Consider the following 13729-nt stretch of genomic DNA (forward strand, 5'->3'; position numbering starts at 1 on the left):
AACAAATTTGTCTGTAGCCTCAGTTACAAAAATCTTAACCAAAGAATCATATTTCTTAGGAATGTATTCAATTAACTCTTGCAATTTACCGGATGAGCTTGCGCTCTCCTTAGCCTGGAATTCCAATACAAGCCCGTTCAAAACTTCAAAAGTATTATGTATTAATTCTCTATCCTTAGACTCCTCCTATGCCAATTCTTGAGTTGCTTGAGCCTGAAGTGTTGCGATGGCCAAAATTTTCTTTGCCGGAGACATCAAATGATAAGGCTTGTCAAAACTAATAGAAAATTGCGGCATTTTCCCTTTGGCTAAGGATGATGTGTCAATTGCCAAACTGGAAGGGAATTCTGTCATTGTCTCTTTGCCTGTGTCAGTCGGTGACTTATCCTTTGTAGCCTTTACCTCCTATGCACCGGTGTCTTTGCCACTTGGTGCCTCACTCACTGTTGGTGCATCATCTGAAACTTTATCCTCAATACCTTTTTCCTTCTCAACCTCTATGTCTACATCCTATACATGGGATTTTGGAGGATTCTAAGTATCCTCAGTACCAAAATTGGACTCATTAGCCGGTTGAGTAGTAACCGGTGGAGTGTTATTTACATTCTGCTCATTTGTTTTTATCGGTTCCTTGTCCCTTGGTAATTATATATTCAGTGATTGAAAAAAACTGGAACTTAACTCATATCCAAGACTTGAAAGAATTATGACCCTTATGTCAATTGTCTCCTTCTGGATCTCTTCAAATTTCTCTAGCATCAAGTTATTAATACGGTGTTTGGGATTAGATTCAGTTGAACCTGTCTTATTAATTAAATCTGCAATCTCTGGTGGAGTCATTTATGTACATAGATTGACCAATTCTATTTCCTTTATTTGCCGGTCCAAGTTCTGAGCATGTAATTTTCTGACCTCTAACTTATCATATAATTCCTTGGGCAAAATTTTCTAACTCAATCAAAGTCCTACTAAAAGAATCAAGATATAAAACAATTGCCTCCTCTAATTGCTTCTTGTCTTTATCATCAAGATCATCATAGAATGTAGAAATGTTATCCAAATTACCATCATTCTAACTTCTTCTGCTTACCGATTCTCCTCTTCTTTTCTCTCACAACCCTTGCAAAAACACCTTTCTTCTTTGGAGCTTGTTTGATCTCTTCATCAGATTCAGTCTCCTCGGAAGATACAGTCATGTATTGCCTAGCCGGTTTTTGTTTCCTCTTCACTGATTCCTTAGGCTTGGGACTGGCAGGCTCACCGGATGGTGCTTCCGGTTGTTTTGATGACTCTGTTGTAACCAAGACCACATTAGGAGTGGCTTGAGCTACCTTCTTTGCTTCTCTCTCCTCCTTCCTCTTTTGCTTCATCTCTTCCTTTCTCCAAGCTTCAAGGATTTTAACTTTTTGTTCAATTTTAGCCCTGTCATGACCCTCACTGATTAATGTCTCAGCTGCAACCCTTGTCATCTTCTTTCTTATGGCGGGTGCAACTTGTTCCTGATGAACTTTAAGACCCTTTTGCTGAGTTGTGCCAAATTTTTCTTCTTTCTCATCAACTGGAGCTTTCAGTAAATGTTGTGCATAAGCATCCAGTGTGGCCTCATCCACTTCATATCCCATCGGCATGATTCAGACTGTTCTAGGCTGAACTGCCTCCATCATACATTCATCTTTATTAACCATAAAACAAATAGTATCCTTATATTTTTGAACAATTTCCTTTGGAATTCTAACCCTGTTTTACATTTCTTCTTGGAAAGTTTTGAAAAATGCCCATAGATTAGCCTTTTGCTGTTTGTCACCTTGCTGATCTAATACTTGAGCTATTTGAGTAGCTACCGGTCTATCAAAAACTCATTGAATCTTCCCATAACCCGGTATCATATTCATAAAATAAAATGTCAAGCATATGATGAAAGAACCATACTGGAATGTATTCTTCTTGTCTTGCTTTATTTTCTGGAGATTGGTCGTTAACTCCTTCAACATCACACTGCATAGGTCATAATATGTGTCTTCCTTCACCATTTGATGTGCAATGAGGATGTTGGTTCCGGAGACAGAGTTTAGCCAGTTGGATTGATAAAATTTATAACCAATTACCATTGCTGCAAATTTTACATCAGTATCTCTAATATCATCAACTTGCATCGATCTGCCACCGAAGGTGGCACTAGTGAGTTTGCAGAGTTATGTGTTAGAAAGTTTTGACCTAGGCCCCTGGCAAACCTCCGACCTTATGAAGGCATGTAATATTCTTAATGACTTCCTTAGTAATTTTATACGGCCGGTCCAACCATAGGAATTCCCCATGAATGCGGCTGAGAATATACCTGACCCATTCATCTTCGTTGAAAGTCGAAAAATCCATGAACCGGGTAAAACCCTTACTCTGCAAATGTGCATATTCTGGTTTCAGTTGATTGTCGGTGATCAGGTGCTCAGTAAATACACAGGGCATCTCATAACTCCCGATTTCCTCAATGTTGTAGTGAATATATGCTCTAATGTCTTCAGTGTAAAGAACACCATGGCAAACACTCGAAAATGTTCCCAACGGATCATCCAAAAGAGATTTAAAAGGATGCTTCTTAAATTCCAGATGAGGGCAGTTCTTAATTTCCACTACCAAAGGAGTATCAATATTCGATGATGATGCCATGATAAATATCTAGGGTTTTTGCAGACGGTAAATACCTTAAGATCTTGCCGAATGATGAAATGCTTCCCGAATGTAGATGCTTGCACAAATTGCCTTTGGACTCTTGAAATGCCTAAGAAATCACTCTCCAGAATGCTCGATCGTTGTGTGAAGAAATGACTTACCTTTTTCCCTTTTTATCGCCATTAACCCTAATTTTCCACTATCATAAATGCTATCGGAGAATTTGACCGGATCACATAATCTGCATATAGGTTTCGGTAAACACTTGAAATCGTCTGAGTATCCATCCGCAATCCAAATTCCCTGACTGCAGACCTAATTTGGGGTGTTTGCATGATCTTCAATGATTTGCCTACCCCTAAGGCAGAGTGCCTTAGTTACCGGATGAAGTTCCTGCTTTCGGTGTAGGACCTGATGGCTCTACTGGTTGATCTGTCGGTGGAGTATCTAACTTCCTAACCCATCTTCTCTTATGCTTCTTTCTGATATCTTCAACCTTTGCCTTTCCCTTCTCATCTGCATTTCCATCAGCTACCGGTGGATTTTTACTTCTGCAATACTTAGCAATATGTCCAATCTTGTTGCATGCATAATAGACAACATTGTTCTTCTAAATTGCTTTGTTGTACCCTTGATTTCCTTGATTTCCTTTTGATCTGCATTGGTTAGCCATATGTCCAAATCTACTACATGCATGACATCTGACATTTCCAAGACCGGTGGATGATGCATTGTTCTGATTATTCCTATTTCTGCACTGACTTGCTAAATGACCATATTTATTACAAGCAAAGCATGTACCATTGAATTTGTGACCATTAGGCTATCTTACCGATGATTTCTAGTTTCGGTTGTTGGCATGATTATGCTTTTGACCGAATGATTGATCTTGTTGTGCAGTACCATAGCTTTCTCCTACTTCATATCCAAGACCTCTCTTGTCATTAGCATCTCTCTGGCTCTTCAACAGTTTATCAAGTCTTGCAAAGTTGGCTTTGAACTTGTCTTTGTACTCATTTGCAGTGGCTAAATCATCTCTCATGATTATAATTTATCTCTCAAGTTCCTGTTCATTATTCCGGGATTGAATCAACTCAAGTTTCAACATGTCATTCTCATGCATCAGTCTGTTGCATTCATCTGCCTTGTCCTTCAAAGCTTGAGCTAGGTTTTCTTCATTCTTCGTCCTGTCTTCAATGTCCTTGCACATTCTCATAGTTAGGGCTTGCATTTCATTCTTCAAGGTAGTATTCTCCTAAGTAAGTTTCTGACATTGATCTTTCAAAGCATCTTCCTCATCACTACTCTAATTTTGTAATTGATCACATAGTTCCTTCCTCTTAGCTTGAACAACGGATAGCTTTCCTTGTAATGAAATGATGTGTTCTCTGGCTTGCCTCAGTTCATTCCTCAATTTATTGTTTTCCACCTACTCATTATCAAGATCCTCAAGAGCAAGTTGAAGATGTTTCTGCAAACCGGTTTCCATTGATTTCAAGTTCTGGATCTTCCTCAAGTTGTTAGACTTCTTTCGAGGAACTAGGCTCTGATACCAATTGTTGGAATCCAAGAACACTGAGAAAGGGGGGTAAATCAGTGTTCTTCCGGTAAATGAATTTTTGAGCTTATTGCTTATGAACCAGTTAACAGAAAATAAAATTAAAGTGCATAAACCAAACAACACACAAAGCAGCAATACCGTAACACCAATATTTATACGTGGAAAACCCTGTAAAGGGAAAACCACGGTGGGGCTGATACCCACAATATCTATATACTTGATCAAGGTATACTAATATTACATAGAGGGGATTGCACATGCAATCAGGTACACTGCCTAGAGCTCACTGCTCAAACAAAAGTCTCATTGACTTACACAACATTACACAATGATTTCATACAAAAGTGAACTTATAGGATGCATCTGACTGTGTTGGATAAGTTCTTGTTTAAGCTCTGTCAACCTCCTCTAAACCGGTTTACTGATACTCTATTATGCTATGTTCTGCTATCGGATGTGACTGCACACGTGAACCTGCACACAAAAGCTTCCACTCGCTGACCAAATCGCATTCCATCAATCTCTGATTGATTCGCATCACAAATCGCATAACCACTAATATATAAAATCCATTGCTAAATGATTTCCCTTAAATACCCTTGTAACTTGTTCAACATGTCGGCCTCAAGATGAAATAAAATAAACTTGTCGACTTCCGGATCACAAACTATGATATGTATTATCTCGATGATCATATTTGATGTCGGCTTACACGTTACCATAAATTCCACAAGTGATTTTACCGGGGTCCCAAAATACCTTAACCGGGTTCTATACTTAACTGGGTCCCAAATATACGTTAGCGCTACCAAGACTAACTGGTTAACAAGAATAAAGAAAAGTGTGTGTATACCGGTTGACCCAATCTATGCAAAATGATAAGACAATGAATCCGGATGAGAAATACCAACACCTGAAGATGAGTTGCCATCAATGACGACTCTAAATGTAATTCACCTTACCGGATGAGTGTCGATTGCCAACAGAAACAAGCATTTTCAGCTCTAGAACTTACATTATTTTAAGGTGAAACAAGCATTTTTAGGAAACAAGCATTGTTGTTTCCTGAATATACATCCTTCATCAATCAACTCTTCCTCCGAAGTCTCAAAAGATTGATTATCAAGGCTTCCAAAATTACGATACCAAACCACTGCATATTTATAACACATCTGAGCACTAAGGTGTGTCATTGTTCCAGCGTAAGGTTTTAGAGGTCATTTGGATAACTCCTTTTTCCTTAGGTGGGAAGGGGCATATTGATGCATCAATGGTCCAACAATTTAACTACAATCTGTATTGATCTATGTTGTCAAACTGTGAATCGTTTAATGTTTTTGAGTTGAACATTGGCATCTTGGATGTAGTGATTTGCAGATGATGTTTATAAAATAGTCTTCCTCAGCATTTAACATATGTTGATCCCCTTAATTGACATATCTCTGTTTTGTTTCTTGAATTTTAGGGAGTTGATGGATCCAGGGTGGAAAGGGTGATGGAATTGGCTCATATTGCAGCCAATAAAAACACAGTTCCTGGAGATGTTTCAGCAATGATTCCTGGTGGAATTCGCATGGGTAAGATTTCTGTTTATTAACTTGAATTTTGTAATTTTCCTTCCATAATATATTTGTTTCTTGAGAGAGTTTAAATAGACACACAAGAATTTGAAATGGGATAGAAAATGGATACAAAAGCTACAGACCAGGGGAAACTTTTGATAGTTTACTGCCAGAATTCAGAATATATAGGCCAGTAAACCAGAAATAATCTGAGATTGTTTCCTTTCCCATTAGAATAATTTCCTGGAATATTCAATGTTTTACAGGGACACCGGCTCTAACCTCGAGAGGGTTCACAGAGGACGATTTTGCAAAAGTTGCAGAGTTCTTTGATCATGCAGTTCAATTAGCCATCAAAATCAAATCTGAGACAACAGGTCAGAATCCCTACTATGGTCACCTTGGCCATTTTTTCTATTTTATTTACTTATATAGGTGGTTGTGCTTTATGAAAAACTTTCAAGCTACTCATATCTGTTTTTTGCCTTCAGTTTATACATATCCAATTCAAGCAAAATAATCTGGAATCTGATATGTAGCTTACTTTTTAAACCTCAGGCACCAAGTTGAAGGACTTCAAGGCCACAATTGATAGCAATCCAGGTATACAGGCTGACATAAAGAATCTCCGACATCGAGTTGAGGAATATGCAAAGCAATTCCCCACAATTGGATTTGAAAAATCATCCATGAAATATAAGGAGTGACAGTGTCTGGAAAAGCCATACCTAGCGTTTGGTTCCATGATTTTGAATGATTAAGTATAAGGGTTTCTTGGAGTTAAAGTTCCTGGTCTGTAACTTATGAATCCTTATGCCATACTTATATATTGCTCTTAAAGTATTCTGTTACATAGAACAATGTTTCATTTTTTCTGGCTGTGTTAGTATATGTCTTAAATCTTAATCACCCAAATACCCTTGTACCCTTTGTAAATGCACCATCCGGTGCTTGTAGTCAATGCAAAGGAACTCTCAATGAAGAACTTAACTGAATGATTTTGTTAATAGTATATTACTTCTTAATAATTGTGAGATTAGTTAGACTTTAAGGTACTAGATGGGCAGAATGTCAACGTGGAAATGAATTTCGATCAATTAGCTTGCCACATTGTGATTACTACCACAAATATATGAAAGAGAATTGGTCATCAATGAAAAAAAATATTAAAAATGTTAAAATCAACTTCAAACAATTAAAATAGTGTCACTTCAATATCTGTCAACTAATTTGAAGGTGTTTTTGTTTGTTTTTAGATTAACTTTTCATAGCTTCTTTTCTTGTGTTTATGTATATAAAAAGGTGCACCCATATGTATTTTGCTGTGGTGTTTGGCTTTAAACAAGAACATAGGGAAAATGATTCATTTGTTGAGCATGTTTCAATAGTTGTTATAGCATTTGTTGACTTAATGTCCAATATTTTTAATAATATTGCACCAATAATTTAGACTTTAAAGAAGTTAGTGTTGATGATGAGTACCTGTAATTAAATGAAATTTATTCCTTAGATCTAAAAAGCAACAAATCTTGTCGTGCCACAACAACACACAAATAAAACATGACTTAGTGCACAACTCTATATAATTTTTTTGGGGCTTTTTTAGATACCTCAACAAAAAGCATGTTGATGTGACATCATGTTTGATGTGGTCATGAAACCTTAGTTAGAAGCAAGGGACTTGCCAAGTAAATTGTTGTAAAAAATTGGGAATGATTTGAAATTTTCACACATGATTTTGGGAAGTGCAAAGTGAGGGTGCTCAACTATTGGGTCCTCTCTCATAGATGATTCTATATTTTTGTGATGCATTCATGCACATGATCCTTCTAGAGGGGAATTTTAGATGAGGGTCAAGCATAACGTTGGAATATGTTACTCTTGAGACCTCGCCTTTAAGGGAAAGGAAAGAAAAGATCGCATTGTGCTATCTAGTGGTTTTTTTATTAAAAAAAACATATAGTTTAATATTATTTTGTTTTGTTCTCTCTCTGTGTTTAATAGCAATACGAGAGAACTTTTTAATAAGAATATTTTTAAAAATATAATTGTATAATTTTTAGTTTTTTGGTAGGCCAAATTTTAATATTAATATTTAGGTTTAAGTATTTGTTCAATTTAAGTCGGTCTAATGGTAGAGATGTATATACTTGCTACTAGAGGTGAGATGTTCAAATCTTTAGGATTGGACTACATGCATAAAGGAAAAACTTCTAAAACCCATACTTTAGAGAACATTGCATTCATAATGCAGGTACATGTAATGTAAAAATGATATCTTCATTATACGACACCAAATACAAATGAGATTACCACGTTATTGTGTTAATAACACACAACTTAGGTTCAAAAGAGGATGTTGCAAATGTTATGGTTTCATTGAAGAAATAAACCATAAAATTCCTAGAAATGGTATGTGAGTACAAATAATGACCATTGTCAAAAGCTGTTTTGAAGCACTTCATTTGGCAATAGTTTGTCTTGTATTTGGGTATTAAGTATATTAAAAATTTGGGAGGATACAAGTGCTCAAAATTTTGATTCCATTCTAGCAAGCCATGTTGGAGATACCTCACAACTACCTTCAATTGCATAATAAATCCATTGTAGAATTATAAGACCTTTTAGGCAATCACTAAGATCCTTACAAAATTCTTCAAGTTGGATCTATTATGGGATACTTAGTGTAAAACCTTCTTGATCAATTGGATGCGTATGTTGATCTTTCATTTTAAAAATGAATTTAACCTTCATCATTCACTTGAGGTCATTTCAAACTTTAATGGGGTGAAAAGTGAATGACGGAGAGATCAAGAGGAAAGCTTTTCTTCCCTCCAAAGAGAGATGAAAGTTTCACTGTGGATTTCCCTTCAAACATTTTATCCACATTACATTTAAAAGAGGGGGGGAATTCACTAGATCCAACCTCTTAGGAAAGAGATTGAATGCTAAATGAATTGAGAATGGTGTGAAGATGACAAGATAACCCTCTTTTAGAATGAGTAATGGTTGAATTATGTGTTGTGAGACTAAGTGTAAAAGTAGAAAATAATTGATTATAACTTGAAATAGAAGTGTGGGATGAAGCTGTGCACCTGGATCTAGCTATAATATGTCGAGACAAAGTTGCCTTGCGAATTTGAGGAAAAATTGTCGGGACCGTGCTGAAAGTGAACATGGTCCTCTGAAAAATTCATGAAATGAAAAACGGTTTTTCTGCCTTTGTGAATGGAGTCCAAATCTACAAATACAGCTACGCACCTGCAACCTACACACATAAAAGAGAGGAAAAGGGGTTGGGATTGGGGGTTTGCCTTCAGGTCAAACCCCAGTTTTGGAATTGACCAAATGATGAAAGAAAGTATTTGCAAGTAAATGTAAATGAAATACGAAAATGTAGATCACCTCAAGGGAGGTTGTAGATAGAATTTCTTGTGTGAAATTGAATGTTGAAAGGGATCTCCTCTTCAATGGTTGAATCCTTGACTTGAATGAAACACCTAGCCTTGAAGGGAGAATTCAGAATGCTCAATTCTTGAAAGGGATGCTTGAATGCTCTTGTATGTTTTATTGCTTGAACTTATGCCCACTCTTCACTTATTGAACTTATGCCAATGAGATGACAAATGTGACTTATATATTCACCAATTAAGGTTAATTGACTAATTTTTCGTCATAGGCCGACATAGGGAAAGTTTTCCCATTGAAAATGCAAAGACCAATGCAAAGATAGGACAAAGGGGCCCCCAAAATAGGGCAGGGATAGGGGCGCCACACTCCTATCCTAGGGGGGATAGGGGTGCCATGCCCCTGTCCTTCCCTTATCTCAGGATAGGAAGTAGGTTCAAGTAGTGTGGGGGGCAGAAAAAGTGCAGTTTTTCGGGGATTGAGCAAGTTTCGGGTCTCTGATCAGGCTTGGGAATTCGATTCGCCAATGTGAAGACCCTATTGTTGTCTAAAATTGCAAGGGTTGCAATTTTATGACACTACATTTAGCCCCCACTTTAGCGGGAGTATAAGCATATGACAATACTGCTAGTAAAGCACAAGGAAACAAGATTGAAAGACTTCTATCATGTCAAGGAGGCAAGATACACCAAGCCCCGAGTGGAATAAGGATCTTACGACATCAATTGACAAAGTAAAAGGGAAGATGAAGAAGGGAAAACCATGTCTGCAAGTAGCAAGGTTCCCCTCATTATGAGACATGACAAACAAGGATACAAAAAATTACAAAGCAAAGCCCAATTCACTAAGTAACTTTAAGTATCAAGAAGGAAAATATGAGCGGACTGTATGCCCCCACATTAAAGCGATCACACATGCCTTATCGGGAGGGATTGCTTTAAGGTAGGATACACCCAAGAGAAAAAGAGAGAGAGGGAGCACGCTATCGCAAGGATTTAGCCCCCAATCGAGGAATAAACCCAAGGATGATGAACACAAAGCATGAGGTAGTTTCACTTTCCTCAGGGTCAGTATGTTGTATGATAACTCATGTATATCATATATGTATGTGCATATATAATAATCGACATTCCCCAAAGAAAGGACACTACCTTGGAAGAAAGGGAATATAGGATGTCTTTTTGAGTCAACATGAAAGAGACCAAAAGAGATCTCAATGCTTTGTATCGTCCGCAAGTAGACATTAAGGGAAAATAGAAGAATAGGGATACACATAGAAGAATAGTTACAAAGAGCAAGGGAGGAGAGAAGGAGAAGATCTACAATGCTAATGTTGCTAATCTAGCACGTCATCCACCTCCCGATCTTGATGATCACTATTTCGGGAAGGCGGGAAACACGCCATAGGAGTGACATCGAGCACAAAAGATGGTGCTATCACAAGATCCAAAAAAGGACTATGGTCATGTGCTAAGTCACTTTGTTTGATTCTAGGAGCTAGGATTAGGGTTTTTGAAAATTCAGTTGATAAATGCTTGTCCACATCAACATATTCATAGTCACTATTAGAAGCATTAGGAACTGTATTGCCATCATGAATAACATTTTCACTCATTTCTTCATCAAGATTTATAGAAAGAGGAGTGCGAACATGAACAGGAGTAAAACCATCACATGTTTTTTGTAATTTATGATTTGGAGATGTAGGTTCAACATATTGCTTAGGAGAAAAGAGAATCATGTCAACTGTTGGAGTCTTGGGAGATTGAATGTTTTGAGGAACAACTTCATCAGCTTGAGCACGACGCCTTTGTCTGTGATCTCTCACACAACGATTTTGTCGAGTCTTAGCGGAAGACTGAGAAGGAGGAACATTTGTTAAAGGAGGAATAGTCTCCTCTTTGATAATTGAAGGTTTAGGTTGAGGTCTTTTAGGTTGGACAAGAGGAGAGGCAAACCTCTTCTCTCTATAAGAGGAAGGAGGTGGAGTTGCACCATATAAAGGAGGAATATTAGGTGTAGGAAGGAGACTAGGTCCATCATGAGGAGGTACATGTCTAACCATAGAAGGAATATTGTTGTTCTTTTGAGGAGAAGGCATAGTTACATCTATAGGAATGGGTTGAGGAAGATTATTCCTATCCGTTAGGGGAAGGATTTTATCTTCGAGAAGGATGAGAATGTCAATTGTTGGAGATCTAGATTGACTTAAGGATAAGATCATATCTTTCTTCCATTTATGATAAGATTGGAAAAGAGCATCACTCCTTTGTGGAATAGATTGAAATTGCTTAGGCCAAAAGAAATCAATAGGAACACTAGGGCTTCTTTCAGATGGTTGAAATATGCTATGGTTAACAGTTATGATTTCTCCATTGTGGGGAAATTTCAAACACTTATGGATTGGAGAAGCAATATCCTTCATGGAAGATATCCAAGGATAGCCCAACTTCACACAAAATTTCTCAGAAGAAGGAATGATAACAAAATTGACATCCATAGATTTAGTGTAAACTTCAATAGGAAGGGTGATAGAACCAATGGTAGGACAAGAGAATCCATCAAATAACTTCACAACCACATTAGAGTCATCATAAATCGGTTTATGCAATCGTAAAGTGAAAAGATACTCCTAAGTGATGACATTAACCATGCAAGAGGGATCAACAAGAGCACCACGACAAGGTATGTTCCTAACCTTCGCAACTATGTATAAAGGGTTGTCGGGTGCTTTAATGGTCTCACTAGGGTCAAATGTAATACAAGGATCCTTAGGTGTCTCTTGTTTCTCTACCATATTAACTAAATTCGGAGTTGTGGTAGTAAGATCAAAAGGAGAGAAAGAGGTATGTTTAGTCTCAATCACGTTACAGGTATGAGAAGGCAAACGATTAGTGAAAATCTTAAGATTTTGATTAGGAGGAGCTACTGATTTGTTTCCCTTATCATTCACACCTACTATGGATATAGTATTATTATCAATCAAATCTTGAATCTTACTTTTCAATGCAAAACATTTCTCAGTATCATGACCAGGCTGACAATGAAATTGACAAAAGGAATTGTTATCAAAATAAGGGGATGCTAGCTTAGATGGGTCAACTAGTTTTATAGGAGGAAGTTTGATAACATTTCTTTGTAACAATCGAGACATAATACTATGTAAAGATTCATTCAAAGGAGTAAATTGTCTTTCTCTTTTGAAAAATTTAGAAGTAGGAGGCACACCTGTTGTAGCATTCACATTGTTGTTGTTGATTGTATCATTGAACTTGATGAAGCCTTTTGTTGGTTTGAACTTCACAAATGGTTGTTGAACATTCTCCCCCTTATCACTCAGAGCCATATGAGTAGATTGTTCCATTTGACTCACAATCAGGTGATAATTTTGGAGTGTTGTGCACAAATGCGGAAAGGAAGTAAACTTAGATAAAATAAGATTTTCCCTAATATCTTTTTGCAAATTAGAAATGAAAATTCTTTGAATATAATTATCAGGTACATGAAAATAAATTTGAGCACACAAATGCTTATATCTACCAATGAAATCAATCACTTTTTCTTTAACACCTTGTTTACAATGCTTTAAATCAATCAAAGTGATTTTAGGACCAATGTTGTTTTGAAATTGTTGAATGAAAGCATTTGCTAATTGTTGAAAAGAAGTGAAAGAATAAGAAGGCAAAGAGCAATACCATTGTAACGCCTTATCTCTCAGTGTTCTTGTAAACAGTTTTGCAAGTAATATTTGATCATAAGCAAAATGAGTACACAGGGTTTGAAATGTTTTGACATGCGTTAGAGGATCTCCTTTTCCATTATAGAGTTCCAATTGAGGGACCTCAACATGCTTAGGTGGCATGACTTTAACAATATCAAGAGAAAGTGGGCTTGCAACATCGAATGTGGGCACACTAAACTTGGATTTACTCATGGAAGAATTTTTTTTTTGTAAGGAAGACACAATTTGAGCAAGATTGTTAATGGTTGCTTCGGTAGAAGAATTGATGTTAGACATGGTTGATTGAGAAGGTGGTGTGATGTTATTGAAGGAAGGCATTGATTGAGAATAAGGTGGTGGGACATTATGATAAGTAGGCATAGGTGATGATTGAGTAGGAAATGGGACACTTAAAGGGAGGAATAAAATTGTTGAATGAATTGCCCCCTTGTGTCACATTGATTGGTTGAGGGATAATAGGAATGCTTATTGAAGACATAGGTAAATATGAAGGATTAAATGAAGAAGAGGGATTGCCCCATGACCAATTGTTGTAGGAATGACATTTTAAGTTGAAGTAGCCATGATGTTTGAGGTAAAAGTAGGAACACTAGCCATAGGATTAGTCAAAGGAATAGAAGGATTGACTTGTGTTGAAGGTTGTGAATAACCTAGGGTTTCGACACAACTCTTTATAGGCATGACATTGAAATCAACAATATGAGCAGTGCCACACAATATATCAATTCCATTCTTATCACTTTGAATCATGCGTTTAAGGCCTTCAATTAATGGAGGAGCTTCACTATT

The 13729-nt window shown here is 37.0% G+C and overlaps 1 protein-coding gene across 1 annotated transcript in view; it reads left to right on the forward strand.

The window, feature by feature from the left end:
* LOC131054733 (serine hydroxymethyltransferase 1, mitochondrial) overlaps window positions 1–6818 on the forward strand; it is a 70323-nt gene extending 63505 nt beyond the window's left edge. The window contains exons 13-15 of the mRNA XM_057989319.2: window positions 5694–5805; window positions 6057–6167; window positions 6349–6818. Of these exons, the coding sequence (XP_057845302.1) occupies window positions 5694–5805; window positions 6057–6167; window positions 6349–6497 (372 nt within the window). The 3' untranslated portion in view covers window positions 6498–6818. The remainder of the gene's footprint in view (window positions 1–5693; window positions 5806–6056; window positions 6168–6348) is intronic.
* Window positions 6819–13729: the final 6911 nt, after the last annotated feature.

Source organism: Cryptomeria japonica, chromosome 5, assembly GCF_030272615.1.
Source record: "Cryptomeria japonica chromosome 5, Sugi_1.0, whole genome shotgun sequence".
NCBI lineage: Eukaryota > Viridiplantae > Streptophyta > Pinopsida > Cupressales > Cupressaceae > Cryptomeria > Cryptomeria japonica.